Source organism: Eublepharis macularius, chromosome 4, assembly GCF_028583425.1.
Source record: "Eublepharis macularius isolate TG4126 chromosome 4, MPM_Emac_v1.0, whole genome shotgun sequence".
In the NCBI taxonomy this organism is placed as follows: domain Eukaryota; kingdom Metazoa; phylum Chordata; class Lepidosauria; order Squamata; family Eublepharidae; genus Eublepharis; species Eublepharis macularius.
In genome coordinates this window covers 165,042,345-165,055,377 of record NC_072793.1, presented here as the reverse complement: position 1 = coordinate 165,055,377, position 13,033 = coordinate 165,042,345, and the positions used below count along the sequence as shown (strand labels likewise).

The following is a 13,033-nucleotide window of genomic DNA, read 5'->3' as shown; positions in this document are numbered from 1 at the left end:
TCCTGCAAGTTTAATTGTTTTATACCCCTCATGGATGTGAGGGCGATCTGGCTGCGACATCTGTCACCCCATTGATCTCCAGAGTTGATTCGGCTGATCTGGCGGGTTAGGCAGGTGTCCCCTTCCTCCCTCACCACTCCATGTGCGTCCCCTCCTGAAGCTGCGTGCTCGGTGGAAGAGGACGACCATCCCAGATAGGAGTGTACCGTTTTTCAGTCAAGGGCATACCCCTAATTTTTCCCTAGTGGAAAGTGGCTTACAACATTGTCTTTCCTTCTTCCATTTTATCCTTGCAACCCTGAGGTAGTTTGGCTAAGAGGAGACTGATCCAAGATCATCCAGTGTCTTGACCTATGGTCAATACACACAGATAAGAGCTACTGAAAGTAGAGGTTCTTCAGGAAGGATTTCGCAAAATTTTTATAATGCACAAATAATTGATTTAGAGCATAGGTCTTGAACAGAATGAAAGGAACTGAATGTACAGGTAAGAAGATATTTCCCTTAATTACTGTAACCCACAAATAAAACCATGTATCGTGCTTAGGTATCCCTGTAAACAGTAACAGTGTCATCTTCAAGAGGTGCCCTTGGGCCATCACTCACTCTCAGCCCAGCCTACCTCACAGGGTTTTTGTGAGGACAAAACGGGGGAGGGGAACCGTGTGTACAGCACTGAACTCCCTGTGTACAAAGGTAACGTGCTGTCAAGCTCCGACCAACTTACGGCAGAGGTGATTTGCCATTGCCTTTCTCTGCAGTCTTGCATGATGGTCCCCCATCCAAATAACAACTCTGCATAGCTTCCAAGATCTGACAAGACTGAGCTATACCATGCTACCTTCTTTCCCAGTGAACTCCCTTGTGGGATAAAAATAGCAATCAATTAATTAATAGGGCTGGAAAAAATAAGGCACAGTTTCTGGACAATTTTTCATGGGCCACCTAAAGTCTGTTGAGTATTGGGATTTTTGCAAACGTGTGTGAAAATTTGGACTTTGGAGAAGCTAAGTAGGCTAAGAGCCAAACTAGATTCAATAAGGGAATCTCCTTACATGTATGAACCTGGCCTTAATCTCATCCACAACTGAATTTAAGCATAGGTATGTTAGTGAATCAAATATCTTTTCTTCCTCTGTATAATCTCACCTGCACCCTCTGCATTTTCTTCTCTCTCCTCTGTGTCAGATTTTGGGCCAGAGATATGATTCTTGCTCTTAACCTGTAAAGCACAGCACATGTTTATGCTACTCCATTAATATCAGTAATGTCTAAGATGTGAAATTAAAACACTGCAAGAATTGACTTTGGGAGAGAAAAACAGGAAACAGGCTCTTTTTAATAAAAGAAGAAAACAGAAAAAACCTCTGTGTTTACAGGGACAGGGATACATCAAGAACATTAATGAATGCCCCCTCTCTCCCTGGTATGGAATAAGTAAATAATTTATAGCAATTCATCACTGTCACCCTTATTTTAAGTATTCTTATTCTGACAATGCACACATTTCTCCTGATGTGCAGCAAAGCTCTCACTTTCCCCACACTGAGGGAACAGCTGAGGTTTCTTCTCCAAATGACTTCCCTCATGTTGGAGTAGATTTGATCTCTGATTGAAGCTCTTCCCACAGTCAGAGCAGTTATATGGCTTCTCTCCTATGTGGGTCCTCTGATGTCTGATGAGGTGGGATTTCCGATTGAAACTCTTGTTGCAGCTGGCACAAGTGTATGGCTTTTCTCCCGTGTGAGTCCGTTCATGTCTCATGAGGTTTGAGGTCTGGTTGAAGCTTTTTCCACAGTGTGAGCACTTGTATGGTTTCTCTCCCATGTGCGTTCTCATGTGCCTCGTGAGGTGTGACCTCCGACTGAAACTTTTCCCACAAGCTGAGCATTTGTATTGCTTTGCGTCTGTGGGCATTCCCTTGTCCTCATGAGGATGTAAAGAGTTCCCAAAATTTTCCCATAAAGTCCTACTTTGATGATGACTTCTTTCATGAGCCCTGAGGTCTGAACTCTGGTGAAAGCTCTTACTACATTCAGAGCACTGGTAGGGTTTTTCCCCCGTATGGATTCTCTTGTGCCTTATAAAACTGGAGTAATTGCTGAAAGATTTCTCACAGTCTGAGCATTTGTATGGTTTCTCCCCCGTGTGGATTCTCTCGTGTATCTGCAATTCAGGTCCCCAGCTGAAGCTCTTCCCACAGAATGAGCATGAATATGGTTTCTCCCCTGTGTGGGTCCTCATGTGTCTGATGAGATTTGAGCTCTGATTGAAGCTTTTACCACAAATAGAGCACTTGTATGGCTTCTCACCTGTGTGAGTTCTCTTATGCAAAATAAGGTGGGAGGAGTTTCTGAAGCTCTTCCCACAGTCATGGCACCGAAACGGTTTCTCTCCTGTGTGGGTCCTCTCGTGTATAATGAAGTGAGCCTTATTTCTGAAAGTTTTCCCACAGGTATAACACCTATAGGGTTCCTTCCTTACAGGGGTCCGTTTGTGTACCCCAAGGCCATTCTCACCTGCATGGGTCCTTTGGTGCCTAACGAGGCTTGATTTGAGGCTGAAGTTTTTCCCACACTCTGTGCAAGTATGTGGCTTCTCCCCTGTGTGTGTCCTCTTGTGTCTAACAAGGCTCGATTTTTCATGAAAGCTTTTCCCACACTCTGTGCAAGTGTGGAGTTTTTCCCTCACGTGTACGAGGAGACTTGTATCCCATACAAAGATCTTTCCACATTTATGAATCCTCTTGTGTACATCAGTTTTATCTCGAGCTGTGCCTTCCTCTCCCCAAAGAGGGATCTTCTCAACTGATACCCCAGGGTGAATTTGGGGCTGCCTTTCCAGACCATCCAACGTTTCTCCCCTCTCACGACATTTGGAAATCAGGCCCTTTACTCTTCTGAGTGATGTCCCATTTTGGCCTACTTCCTCAGAAATGCACAGGTGAAGATTCCTGCGCCACAGCCCATTTCCTGTTGAAATAAAATATCACAGTTGAAAGATCCAATTGCCAACATTCTTCCTAGGGCAGCCAAGAACAATGGCTAAGAGGAAATTTTAGTTTCTTTCATGGCCTACCTGGAAATGTGCCAGTCCCACCTAAATGAGGAAATAGTCCTATGCTGGTTTACTCAAAGTCCTACTCAGGTCTATTACTTCCAGTGAAGCATTCTTAGGATTGCACTCTTTCCTAGTTTATTCAGACTGGCTTCCAGCCTCGGCGTCTGAGGTTCCCTTTTCAAATCCTTGCTGAGTCCCTAGTCCTTTCCCCTTACATGGTACCCTTCTAAAGGCAGGATGTTTTAAAGGGGGAGGGAGGAGGAACACACTCAAACATGAGGTCTCCCACTTACAGTCAGAAGTGGGAAAGTCCTAGGAAGGCTGTTCCATGTGATTTCTCCACATATCAAACACGTTACTTACCTGAAACAGCAACTGACGTGGACTGTTTTCCTTCCAGCTCGTGGTGGTTTTCTGAGAATCCTGGTTCTTCTTTTTCTACTTTTATGATCACATCTGGGAGTCCTGATGAGGAGATGGGAAGGAAACGGTCATCTGATTTTCCACAAGGACAGATCTAACAATTTTTTGTTGTTATACCAGGAATTCCCCTAAACATCCAGGATGCACTTGTAATGGCGAACGGGCCAAACTATACACAGTTCTGGAATTCTGTGAACAGAATGACAGATGTGCAATCTGGCCGGGGAAAGGAGCTTCAGATGGGATTTACAAATGGATTTTGAGAACATCTGGTGTTGACTGGAAATTGGGGAGGGTGACCATTTTTAATGTTTTCGCTACATGATTATGGGGTACATTTTTGTAGTTTTTAAAAGAGTTTTCTGAATCACAGAGATTGTTTATAACTTTTGCTGCTGGCTGCCCTGAGCTTTCTGAACAGGTGGGGTATCTGTTTAAAATAAATAAATAAATTGGGGAAAGAGAGGGAGTTAACTCTTCTTCCCCTTCACCATTTCCTTGATTGGAAATTGCCCTCTGAGAGGCTGCTGTAAAGTGCAAATGAAAAAAAGAAAGGCGTGCTATAAGGGCACCTGATTGTTTTTTTTTCTCTCTATTGGAATAAAGCAGCCTAGAGGAGGCATTCTCAATCAGGGAAATAGGAGGACACAGAATAGTTAAATTCCCCATTCTTCTGTCAACAGCCCCAGTTCAATTTGGGCCCCTCTTTGCTTGCTTCTTAGGAACAGACAGCGGGGGCTGGAATCCTAATCCCGTGTTGTTTAATCCTTAGGCCCATAGTAGGTATGTCTTGTTCTCCTGATCCAACTCCCCTGCAGCCAGATGGCAGCTGCAGGGAATGTTTTCCCCCAAGAGCTGCAGGGCCCAATTCAAACAAGGATCACAGTGCAAGACCATGGCACAGGACCAAAAACAGCCCCAGGGGGGAATTATATGCCCCATTATGGGACAAAAGGCACCGTAGGCCGTTTTTTATTTTATTTATGTTATTGATAGTCCTCCTTTCTCACTGAGACTCAAGTGTGGATTACTCAGCATAAACTGATACAATCAACAGGATACATCTAATAATAATCATGTGAGGGAAGGCAGGAAGGGTTGCATTGATGCTTAGTTCTCATGGCCCCTTCTTACATGCCCAGGGTAAGGCCAATCGCCACCTTGGGGTCAGGTAGCAAATCTCCCCAGGCCAGTTTGACTAGGGATACTGATGGTGTTTTGCCATCTGAGCATGGAGTAAGGATCACTGTGGTGTCTGTGTGTGTGTCTGTGTGCGTGTGTGTGTGTGTGTGTAAGGTATTTGTGAATTTCCTGCACTGTGCAGGGGGGTAGACTAGATGACCATAGAGGTACCTTCCAACCCTATGATTTTATGATAATAAGCAACATAATAGAACTAGAATTACAGAAATCTGAAACAAAGCACAGAGGATTAGACATGATACATTAATCCAGAAAATAGTATTGCATAAGTAGAAAACACCACACTGAGTCCAAGATAATACATACAACAAGCAAGTCGCATTTCAGGGCAAAAGCAGAATCATGGTGCGGGGGAAGATCATCAGAAGCCCTCACAGTATATTTCTATTTATTACATTTTTATGCCTTCTTAATTTTGCATCAATAGAAAAACAGCATTTCTACAAAAGTTAAAAACACTTCTGAAACCAAGCCAGCAAAGTAGTCACCACAAAAAAATCAGTCCTGATCCAAACTGGACTCTGTAGCACTTGGGAAAGTAAGTTCCCGGCAGCTGATGTCTGGCTACAGAAAATGGAAGCCACAGAACTGACTTGTGTAGTTCAGGCTGCAGTCGTATCATGTGATTCCCTCACCTATGTTGGTGTCTGAGGCAACCCAATTTTGTTCCAGCACTGGGTGATCTGGAATGCCTGGTTTTTCTCCTTCAAGCCAGGATGTTTCATTGACGTTGGGACTTGGAACTCCTGCTCAGAAAGATAAGGAGTATCTTTAAACTGGAAGCAATTTGGCAATTGGAGTGCATTAGATAGAAGTTTCACCAAGGAAAACAGCTGAGTCCTGCTCTATGTTTGAGAAAGGGCTTGGGGGGGGCAGCCTTGAGAGCCAGTGTGCCAAATGGCCAGAGGAAAAAATGTTCTGTCATTTTAATAAAGGCTGAGTGTGTGGAAATGGGCAGGTTAGGGTTTGCATGGCATGGAGGTAAACAACAATACCTGGAAAGTTAAAGGGGCAGCTAGAGGGACCAGTTTAAAAGTTGCCAACCCTAGTGTGATGCAGTGGTTAGAAAGTAGAGCTATGAAGCTCATCGGGTGACTTTGGCTAGTCCCTCATAAGATTGTTATGAAGATAAAAAGGAGGAAAGGAGAGCCTCCTTGAGCTCCTTGGCAGAAGAGAGGGATGAAAAAAATGTGACCCAGTTTCTGCTAATGGTTGCAGAAGATGCCAAATTGCACAGGTTTCTTTGCCCAGGTTAAAAAACACAAAGTATCTTGCTTGAGTTAATGGAAGGAACAGAGTCTATTTGCCAGACAGGAGCCTCTCTCTCACTGAGGGAATACCCTTCCCATGGCTGTCATACTTCAAAATGAAGCTGGGAGTTCATGTAACTGTGGGAAAAAATTCCCTCCACATTAGAAAAACTAGAAGGAAGGTTGCTAGCCTAATTTGTTCCTTGACACATTTGTTATCTTCATGCAAGTTTTTTTTTCTTGAATGAAGCATTAAAATATATGAGCCCTCACCTGCTGTCTGAAGCAGTCCATGTACAGGTTTACTTTAGTGAGAAGGTCCAAGAGTGATAAATGGGCTACAGGGTGGCCGTCTGAACTGCTTAAAACAGTGTCAATGGTGTCAGGCTTGTTGATCTGATTCCCTCTTAGGGTGTAAATGAGCCTGGGTGCAAATCCTAGACAACTCTGTAGTTAGAAAGTCAGTCTGATACAGTGACGAGAAAGTTGGACTAGGCCTGGGAAGATCTAAGCCGATTCCAGATGGCCAGAAATTGCAGTTTTTCTGCGGAAATAATCGCTTACTGGCCACGCGTTCACTTTCGTCTCCATCCGCTTTGTCTTGCAGTGTGCCATGCCATCCCGCTTCCGGATGTTCGCACGGCCAACTGAGGTACCCAGGATTGGTTGTTTCCTCCCCGTCACAGTTGACGTCGGGGGCCTTCATTGGTTCGCATTTCAGTTTTTTTTAAAAAAAATTTTTACGTGTTTTGCGCAAATGCGCAAACGTGCAGGTATGCGAATATGCGTCGACTTTTGTGCGCTTTTGTGCATTTGTGCGCATTTGCGCAGTTCGATGTGCGCAAACGTGCGACTGCGCAAATGGCGCCTGGTTTAAAAAAAAAAATTAAGGGAATATTGTTGCCGGCCGGCCGGCAAAGGAATGAGGGAAAGGGGAGGGCCTCTCCGCGGCGACGAAGCGTCCAGAAGAGTGCAAACCCGCAATACCGTGTTCACACCGTCCACTTATAGAGCGCAACTGAGCGCCATGGACCGCAGGTAAGCTGGGACGGGAAATTGTGGGTTTTTACGAGTGAGGTCGCTGAAAAAGCTAAAGCACTCGCTCTATTTGTGCCCATCTGGAATCGGCCCTAAACTCCCACTCTGCCATGGTCCTCACTGGGTAACCTAAAGCCAATCATTGTCTCGCACAGCCTAACCTAGCTCACAGGGATTTTGGGAGAATCAGACAGAGCAGGGGAGAGCTGTGTGTGCCTCTCTTGGAGGATAAAATATTGAAAGACTAATGGAACTGCATCTGACCAAAATCTAGTTGGTCTTCTAAGTTTCTGAGGATTCTTCAAATGAGATACTTAGGAACAACACGAAGTAATGTGCCTACCATAAACAGAACAGGTAGAGAATAAAATCTATCAATGGGCCTCAAGACAGAAGGGCTCAAAACTCACCTGAGCAAGATGCTGGGAAGATCTTACTTCCTACAGAAATCAGAGGATCCAACGGCCAAAGTTCTTCATCCTCCTCCTTTTTTATTATCACATCAAGAACTCCTAAACAGGAGAGAAATTGGAAATAAAAAGCAGCCAAAAATGGTGCTGGGATTCTGGCCTCATGGAAACCCACGTCTCTTCCCAAAATAACACCAGGAACTGCTGGGTGTTCTAATGGAGCTTAAAAAATAACCAGAAAGGTTAGCAGGAAGCAGGAAAACCTCTGCAGTCATTTATTGGTTACCCCATTTTAAGATCTACAAAAGGAGAAATAAAATCAGAACTTGGAAAATTATTATCCTCATCATCCTATTTTGGAAAATGTTCAGCCCTGACCAGTTCAGAGAAAAAAGTATAAGAAATAATAATTATTTATTTATGTCAGTTAGACACACACACCTTTTCTCCCCAAAGGGGGAACAATGTGACCTCTTAACACTCTTCCCTTTTCATGCCTGAGTGGGGATCGAATCTGGACCTCCCTGATCCTAGTCTGACATTCTAAACACACCACACGGACTCTGAAGCTGGTTTGCCTAAATGTGATAAAGTAACACAACAGATAAAAATGACAACTTTGGAAGTTCAGAGGCTCACCTAAAAACACCTGTACAAGTAGACAACAGGTTGTAGACCAAGTTTTTGTAGCTAGCTTCTGTGAGTGTGAAGGATGAACTTTTCATATGTGAATGGTCAGCAGCCAACAGAAGATTGGCTGCAGGATTTATGAGCAGGGGATTTCTAGAAATCTCCTAGACATTGCATTTTCCATTGGAGCAAATCTGGCAGTGATTAAAGAAGGGACTATGCTTGTTGGGGGAGACAAAAAGAGAGTAGAGGAGATGTGATTTTGGAATGAGGAAAGATTTAGGTTATGGAGAAGAGAGGGATGTGGCCTGGATTTATTATGAGCAGATCGGAAAGGGAGAGGCCAAGATAAGGCCTGCTTGGAAAATAAGTGGCTTCAAGAGAATGCCTACAAATGTGGCCATTTTAAGAAATGTCTATTTCTTATTAACCTGGCTGCTGTGGACAACAGAAAAAATTAAAATCCAAACATCATAAGGAGAGCAAATTAGAAACATAGGAGTACGGAACTGACTGTATTGCTCATTTTAATTTTCCTTTAGCTCAGTAACTGTAAAGGCAATTTTTGCTTGACTATCTGTTTTTCCTTAATCATCATCAATGACTGTGGTTACTGTGGTGGTTGGTGTTTACCCACATACAAGCCCAACGGCACATGGCTATCAAGGAAGTCATGGCCCCTGACTTCTGGATCTGCATTAGCCTAACAAGCGAGAATCTCAAGGCTTCTCTTAAGACCAGAGTAACTTGGCGTAGGTGGTCAAGAAAAGCATGGAGTTCTTAATTTGAAGAATAGTCTTTTGCAAGGCAAAAACAGAGACTTGAGTTTCCACAAGACTAAACAGGCATATCTGCCTAAGTTTCTAGCAGAAAGGATAATCTTTTTTTCAAAGAAAAAGAGGGCCAGCTGGGCAAATTTTCCATATTGTGGGACTCACAATGTCTGTGAGTCCCACTCCACCACACAAGCCACTCAGTGAGTTTTTGGGACAAGCAAGATTCAAACTGGGGATGTTCAGGGATTTTTTGGCTATCTGATGAATTTGTACTTCACCTGAGGAGGCCCCTGGGAAACTCTTATTTTCCTCAGAGCATGGAGGGTGTGGATCTTCCTCTTCCTTCTTCATAATAACATTAGGAAACCTGAGAAGGAACAGAATGTTAGAGGAGGCAATCGTGGTGGAGTGATATTTAAGGAGGTAATTGCTACTGATTTCTCTAGGGAAACTTATTGATTACAGGATAATTTGGGACCATTCTGAGCAGTGTTCATTCATTGATGTTGTAGTCAACAAGGGATGAAAATACATCTGTAAACTTGCCCCAGAGCAAATGCCTAAGCCAGCTAGAGCAGGCCTTGTATGTTTTTTTCTTGTAGATTCCACCCCTTCCTGTTGGCCGGTTGGCCCCTTAACTTCCCATCCCCATTCCTCTTTCCTCAGCAGTCTGTCTCTCCTCTCCTCTCCTCTCCTCTCCTCTCCTCTCCTCTCCTCTCCTCTCCTCTCCTCTCCTCTCCTCTCCTCTCCTGCCTTTAGTTTCTTGCCATTGCCTCCAGGGGCTCTCCCCACAGTGTCCCCAGTCATCAGCCTGCTTCTATCTGCCACTGACCTTCTTGTCCTATGCCCTGTGCGAGAGAAACTGACCTTTCTTACTTCTTTACACAGAAGATAGCTGACTGGGAGAAAAACGGGGAAACTCCCCTCGCCTCAATAAGGATGGAGATTGCCAGCAAAAGGTTGCCATATATTTTCAAATTGAGACCCAGCAGCCATAAAACAATCTTTACTGATACGTGGCAACTTCCATACGTGCTGTGCAGAAAGATTAGTTTGGAAACTATGAGGGGGTCCAGCTGCCAGCTGGACTTCTTCTCACGACTTCTGCTGCCATCTGCTCCACACTCAACCTCATTTTTCTTACTGTGTTTTTGTACTTGAGATGAGACCCAAGAGTTGTGTAATGCTTGACTATCTGTTTTTCCTTAACCATAATCAATGGCTGTGGTTACAATTTGTGGTGGTTGGTGTCTACCCACATACAAGCCCAACTTGGTACATGACTGTCAAGAGTCCAGTAGCACCTTTAAGGCTAACCTACTTTATTGTAGCATAAGCTTTTGAGAACCACAGTTCTCTTCGTCAGATGTATTTGACGAAGAGAACTGTGGTTTTCGAAAGCTTATGTTACAATAAAGTTGGTTAGTCTTAAAGGTGCTATTGGACTCTTTACTACTTCTCTGCCTAACACCACAGACAGCCACTGACCACCAGAGTAGATTGTACCAGGCTGCTTCACTGTAACAACCACCACAAAATAATAACAGTGACAGTGTACAAAACCATAAACTCAGGTGCTAATACATGTTGCCTCAGAAATTCATCTAAACCCGATCTACATACATGATCAGCTTTATAAGAATATCATGTAATGTACACACTAAGATAAAATGGTTTTATGCGTAGGTAATCCGGTAATCTTATTCAGATAATTTTTGTGAACGGTTAACAGGAGAATTTTTACATCTTTGCATATTAATTGTTGTTATTATTATTTATTTGATTTACAGCCCATCCTCCCCGCAAGTGGGCTCAGGGCAGGTTACAGCAATAGGTAAAAATATAAAGAATAAAACAGTAAAATCACAAATCTCAAAAACATACATTTCAGTAAATCAAAATCTCGACAGATATCAATTCCAGTATCCCAAGATGGGGCCCCCTTCACTCTTCCCCGCACACCATACGTAAAAAAGGGTGGAGGTGTGAGCTGGTATTCTATAACTACACATGTGTGGGGGTCAGATAGCTATGTGCCTCCCCACCACTACCACCCTGCTAGGAGACATAACAACAAATATCATTTGGCAGGTCCCTCTTGGAACTAGGAAACATCTCAAAACAGAAAAGGCTCAACACTGTCCCGTGTCAAGGAGGACAAAATCCTCTTTTATTTAACATAACATTATGTTTTTCGGGTTTTTAAAGAATTAATTCTTTACAAATTTGAAAATAGTAGCAGCTAATTGGAAGAAAACAATCTCCACCAACCTGATGAAGTGAGCTCTGCTTCAGGAAAGCTTATGCTGGAATACATTTTGTTACTTTTTGGGGTGCCATTGGATTCTTTTTTTTTCCCCCTCCCCTCACCAACCTCAAGTTAGATGTCATATTAAGAGGATATCCTTAATGACAAAACTGGCCTGTTATTACTGGGACCAAAGAAACAGTTCTGACAATGCATATAAATTTGTTGAAAGATGGGTGACGCTCATCATGTTTTGGAGTAACAAAATATAAGATGGGAATTTACCTTTTCTGGCATTCTGCAGAAATTGATCTTGTTTTCCCAATGCATTTATTTTATTTAAATGATGAAAACAAAAAGTCCCAGATTCATCCCTGGCATTTTCAGTTAAAAGATCTTATGTAGCCAGGGGAGGAAAGATCCCTCAGACGAAGACCTTAGAAAGTTCCTACCAGTCACAGCACACAACCACTGGGCTGGTTGGATCAATAATCTGCCTCAGACAGCCTCCTTTGATAAAAGCGTGCTTTCCAAGCTTCTCCTTTGCATACAGAAGATCCCAAGTCCAAGCCTTGGCATTTCTCTTAATGGATCTCATGAAAAACTCTTTCTTTGCCTGAAATCCAGGAAAGCTTCTCCCTTTCAGAGGACACAGTACTCAGCAAGAAGCAGCAAGGGGGTATGACCCAACGCAAGCAGCTCCATACAGGTAGTTGGGATCAAATGACAGCAACCAAAGAAAGGGTCGGCATGGCTGCCCCCTCCTCCAGATTCACTCACCTGCTCAGTTGCTCTCCTGCTCCATCTGTGTCCTCCTGTTCCTCTTGCAGCTCTTCTTCACCAGCGATTTCTCTCCCCCCCCCCGCCCTCTTTGGAGGGACAGAAGACTTCCTTAATGCCTCCAAAAGCTGCTTTTCTGATGGTGTGGGACTGGACTGCTTGCATCAATTTTTCTTTAATGTGCTTGTTTTTGCCATTTCCAAGTGCTTATTTTGGGTACTGCCGGCTGTTCATTCCTTTCCACTTCCCATCACTTGACTGAAGCAAAAAGAGCCAGCCAAGCCCTACTAATCCGAGATCAGAGCTCATGGATGGGGAGGAGGGGAGGGGAGGGAAGGAGGGATCTAGAGGGGAAGAGAGGGAGGGAGCATCATCTCTTCTGTTTCCTCGTCTGTAATCAGGTGTATTGCTAAACCTTGGAAATCAATAGGACTGAAACCTGCAGTAGGGCTTTAATTGCTTAATTTCCCTGAAGGATTTGAACCTAGAACCTTGCAGATGCAGCAATTCTCTGCCACAGATGTAAACAGATCCAGAGGAGTTAGCCGTGTTAGTTAGTGTTAGTGTGTAGTAGCAAAATCAAAAAGAGTCCAGTAGCACCAGATGAAAATGACAACTCTTGCCTGTAGTCCCTCTCCATTTTGTCTCTGCCCCACTATCTTCTTGCTCGTGAGCTAAGGTTCTCTCAAGGGGTTGAAATGGGAAGGGTTCTCTCCTTCCTAGAGAGGGATAGAAAAATGTAGAGGTGAAAAATGCAAGGTATTTCTTGCTCTGCCCCCTCCCAGGAAAGTGTGAATTTCTCAATCCCAGACACTGATATGGGGGGGGGGATGTGGAGGTTCCCCAGAATTGCAAAGTAAAAGCTAAATGGGGAGTTAAAGAGAAGAAATTCAGGGATAGGGGGAAAGATGATGTAGAAGCAATCAGGGCAATCCATGGCTGGCAGGAACTGTTGCAAATCAGGCCAGAGACCCATACCTTGCTCTCTGCGCAGAGGCTACCATCCACTGTCACATCGCTGCTATACCTCAGTCACCTACAGCCAAGAGGAAAAGCAGAGTATAAATATTTTAATAACAATTCTAACCCAATACTACTGTTGACTGGCCGTGCCTGGCTCTCTGGGGGTCTCTGGCAGAGAATAGGTCTTTCCCAACACTGGAGAGCCTGCTTAACTGGAGATGCTAGGGGTGATTTAATTAAGCACATTTTTAT

The 13,033-nt window shown here is 43.8% G+C and overlaps 1 protein-coding gene across 2 annotated transcripts; it reads right to left on the bottom strand.

Moving 5' to 3' along the window:
- Nucleotides 1–1,327: 1,327 nt before the first annotated feature.
- Nucleotides 1,328–12,052, bottom strand: LOC129329389 (zinc finger protein ZFP2-like). 2 transcript variants are annotated; one of them, XM_054978940.1, is made up of 6 exons: nucleotides 11,819–12,052; nucleotides 9,069–9,157; nucleotides 7,385–7,486; nucleotides 5,322–5,432; nucleotides 3,424–3,525; nucleotides 1,328–2,972 (listed from the first exon to the last, which is right to left on the bottom strand). In XM_054978940.1, the coding sequence occupies exons 2-6, from the start codon at nucleotides 9,139–9,141 to the stop codon at nucleotides 1,477–1,479; spliced, it is 1,884 nt and encodes a 627-aa protein (XP_054834915.1). In that variant the 5' UTR covers nucleotides 9,142–9,157; nucleotides 11,819–12,052; the 3' UTR covers nucleotides 1,328–1,476. The 2 variants fall into 2 exon arrangements, with proteins under 2 accessions (XP_054834915.1, XP_054834916.1); XM_054978941.1 differs by lacking the exon at nucleotides 5,322–5,432.
- Nucleotides 12,053–13,033: the final 981 nt, after the last annotated feature.

Bases quoted from the DNA above. Each gene is read 5' to 3' on its own strand.
- LOC129329389 (XM_054978940.1), bottom strand. From the start codon at position 9,141: ATGAAGAAGGAAGAGGAAGATCCACACCCTCCATGCTCTGAGGAAAAT. The intron at 7,487-9,068 runs GTGAAGTACAAA...TCTCCTGTTTAG, and splicing joins TTTCCCAGGGGCCTCCTCAG to GAGTTCTTGATGTGATAATA. The intron at 3,526-5,321 runs GTGAGGGAATCA...TCTCCTCATCAG, and splicing joins TGCCTCAGACACCAACATAG to GACTCCCAGATGTGATCATA.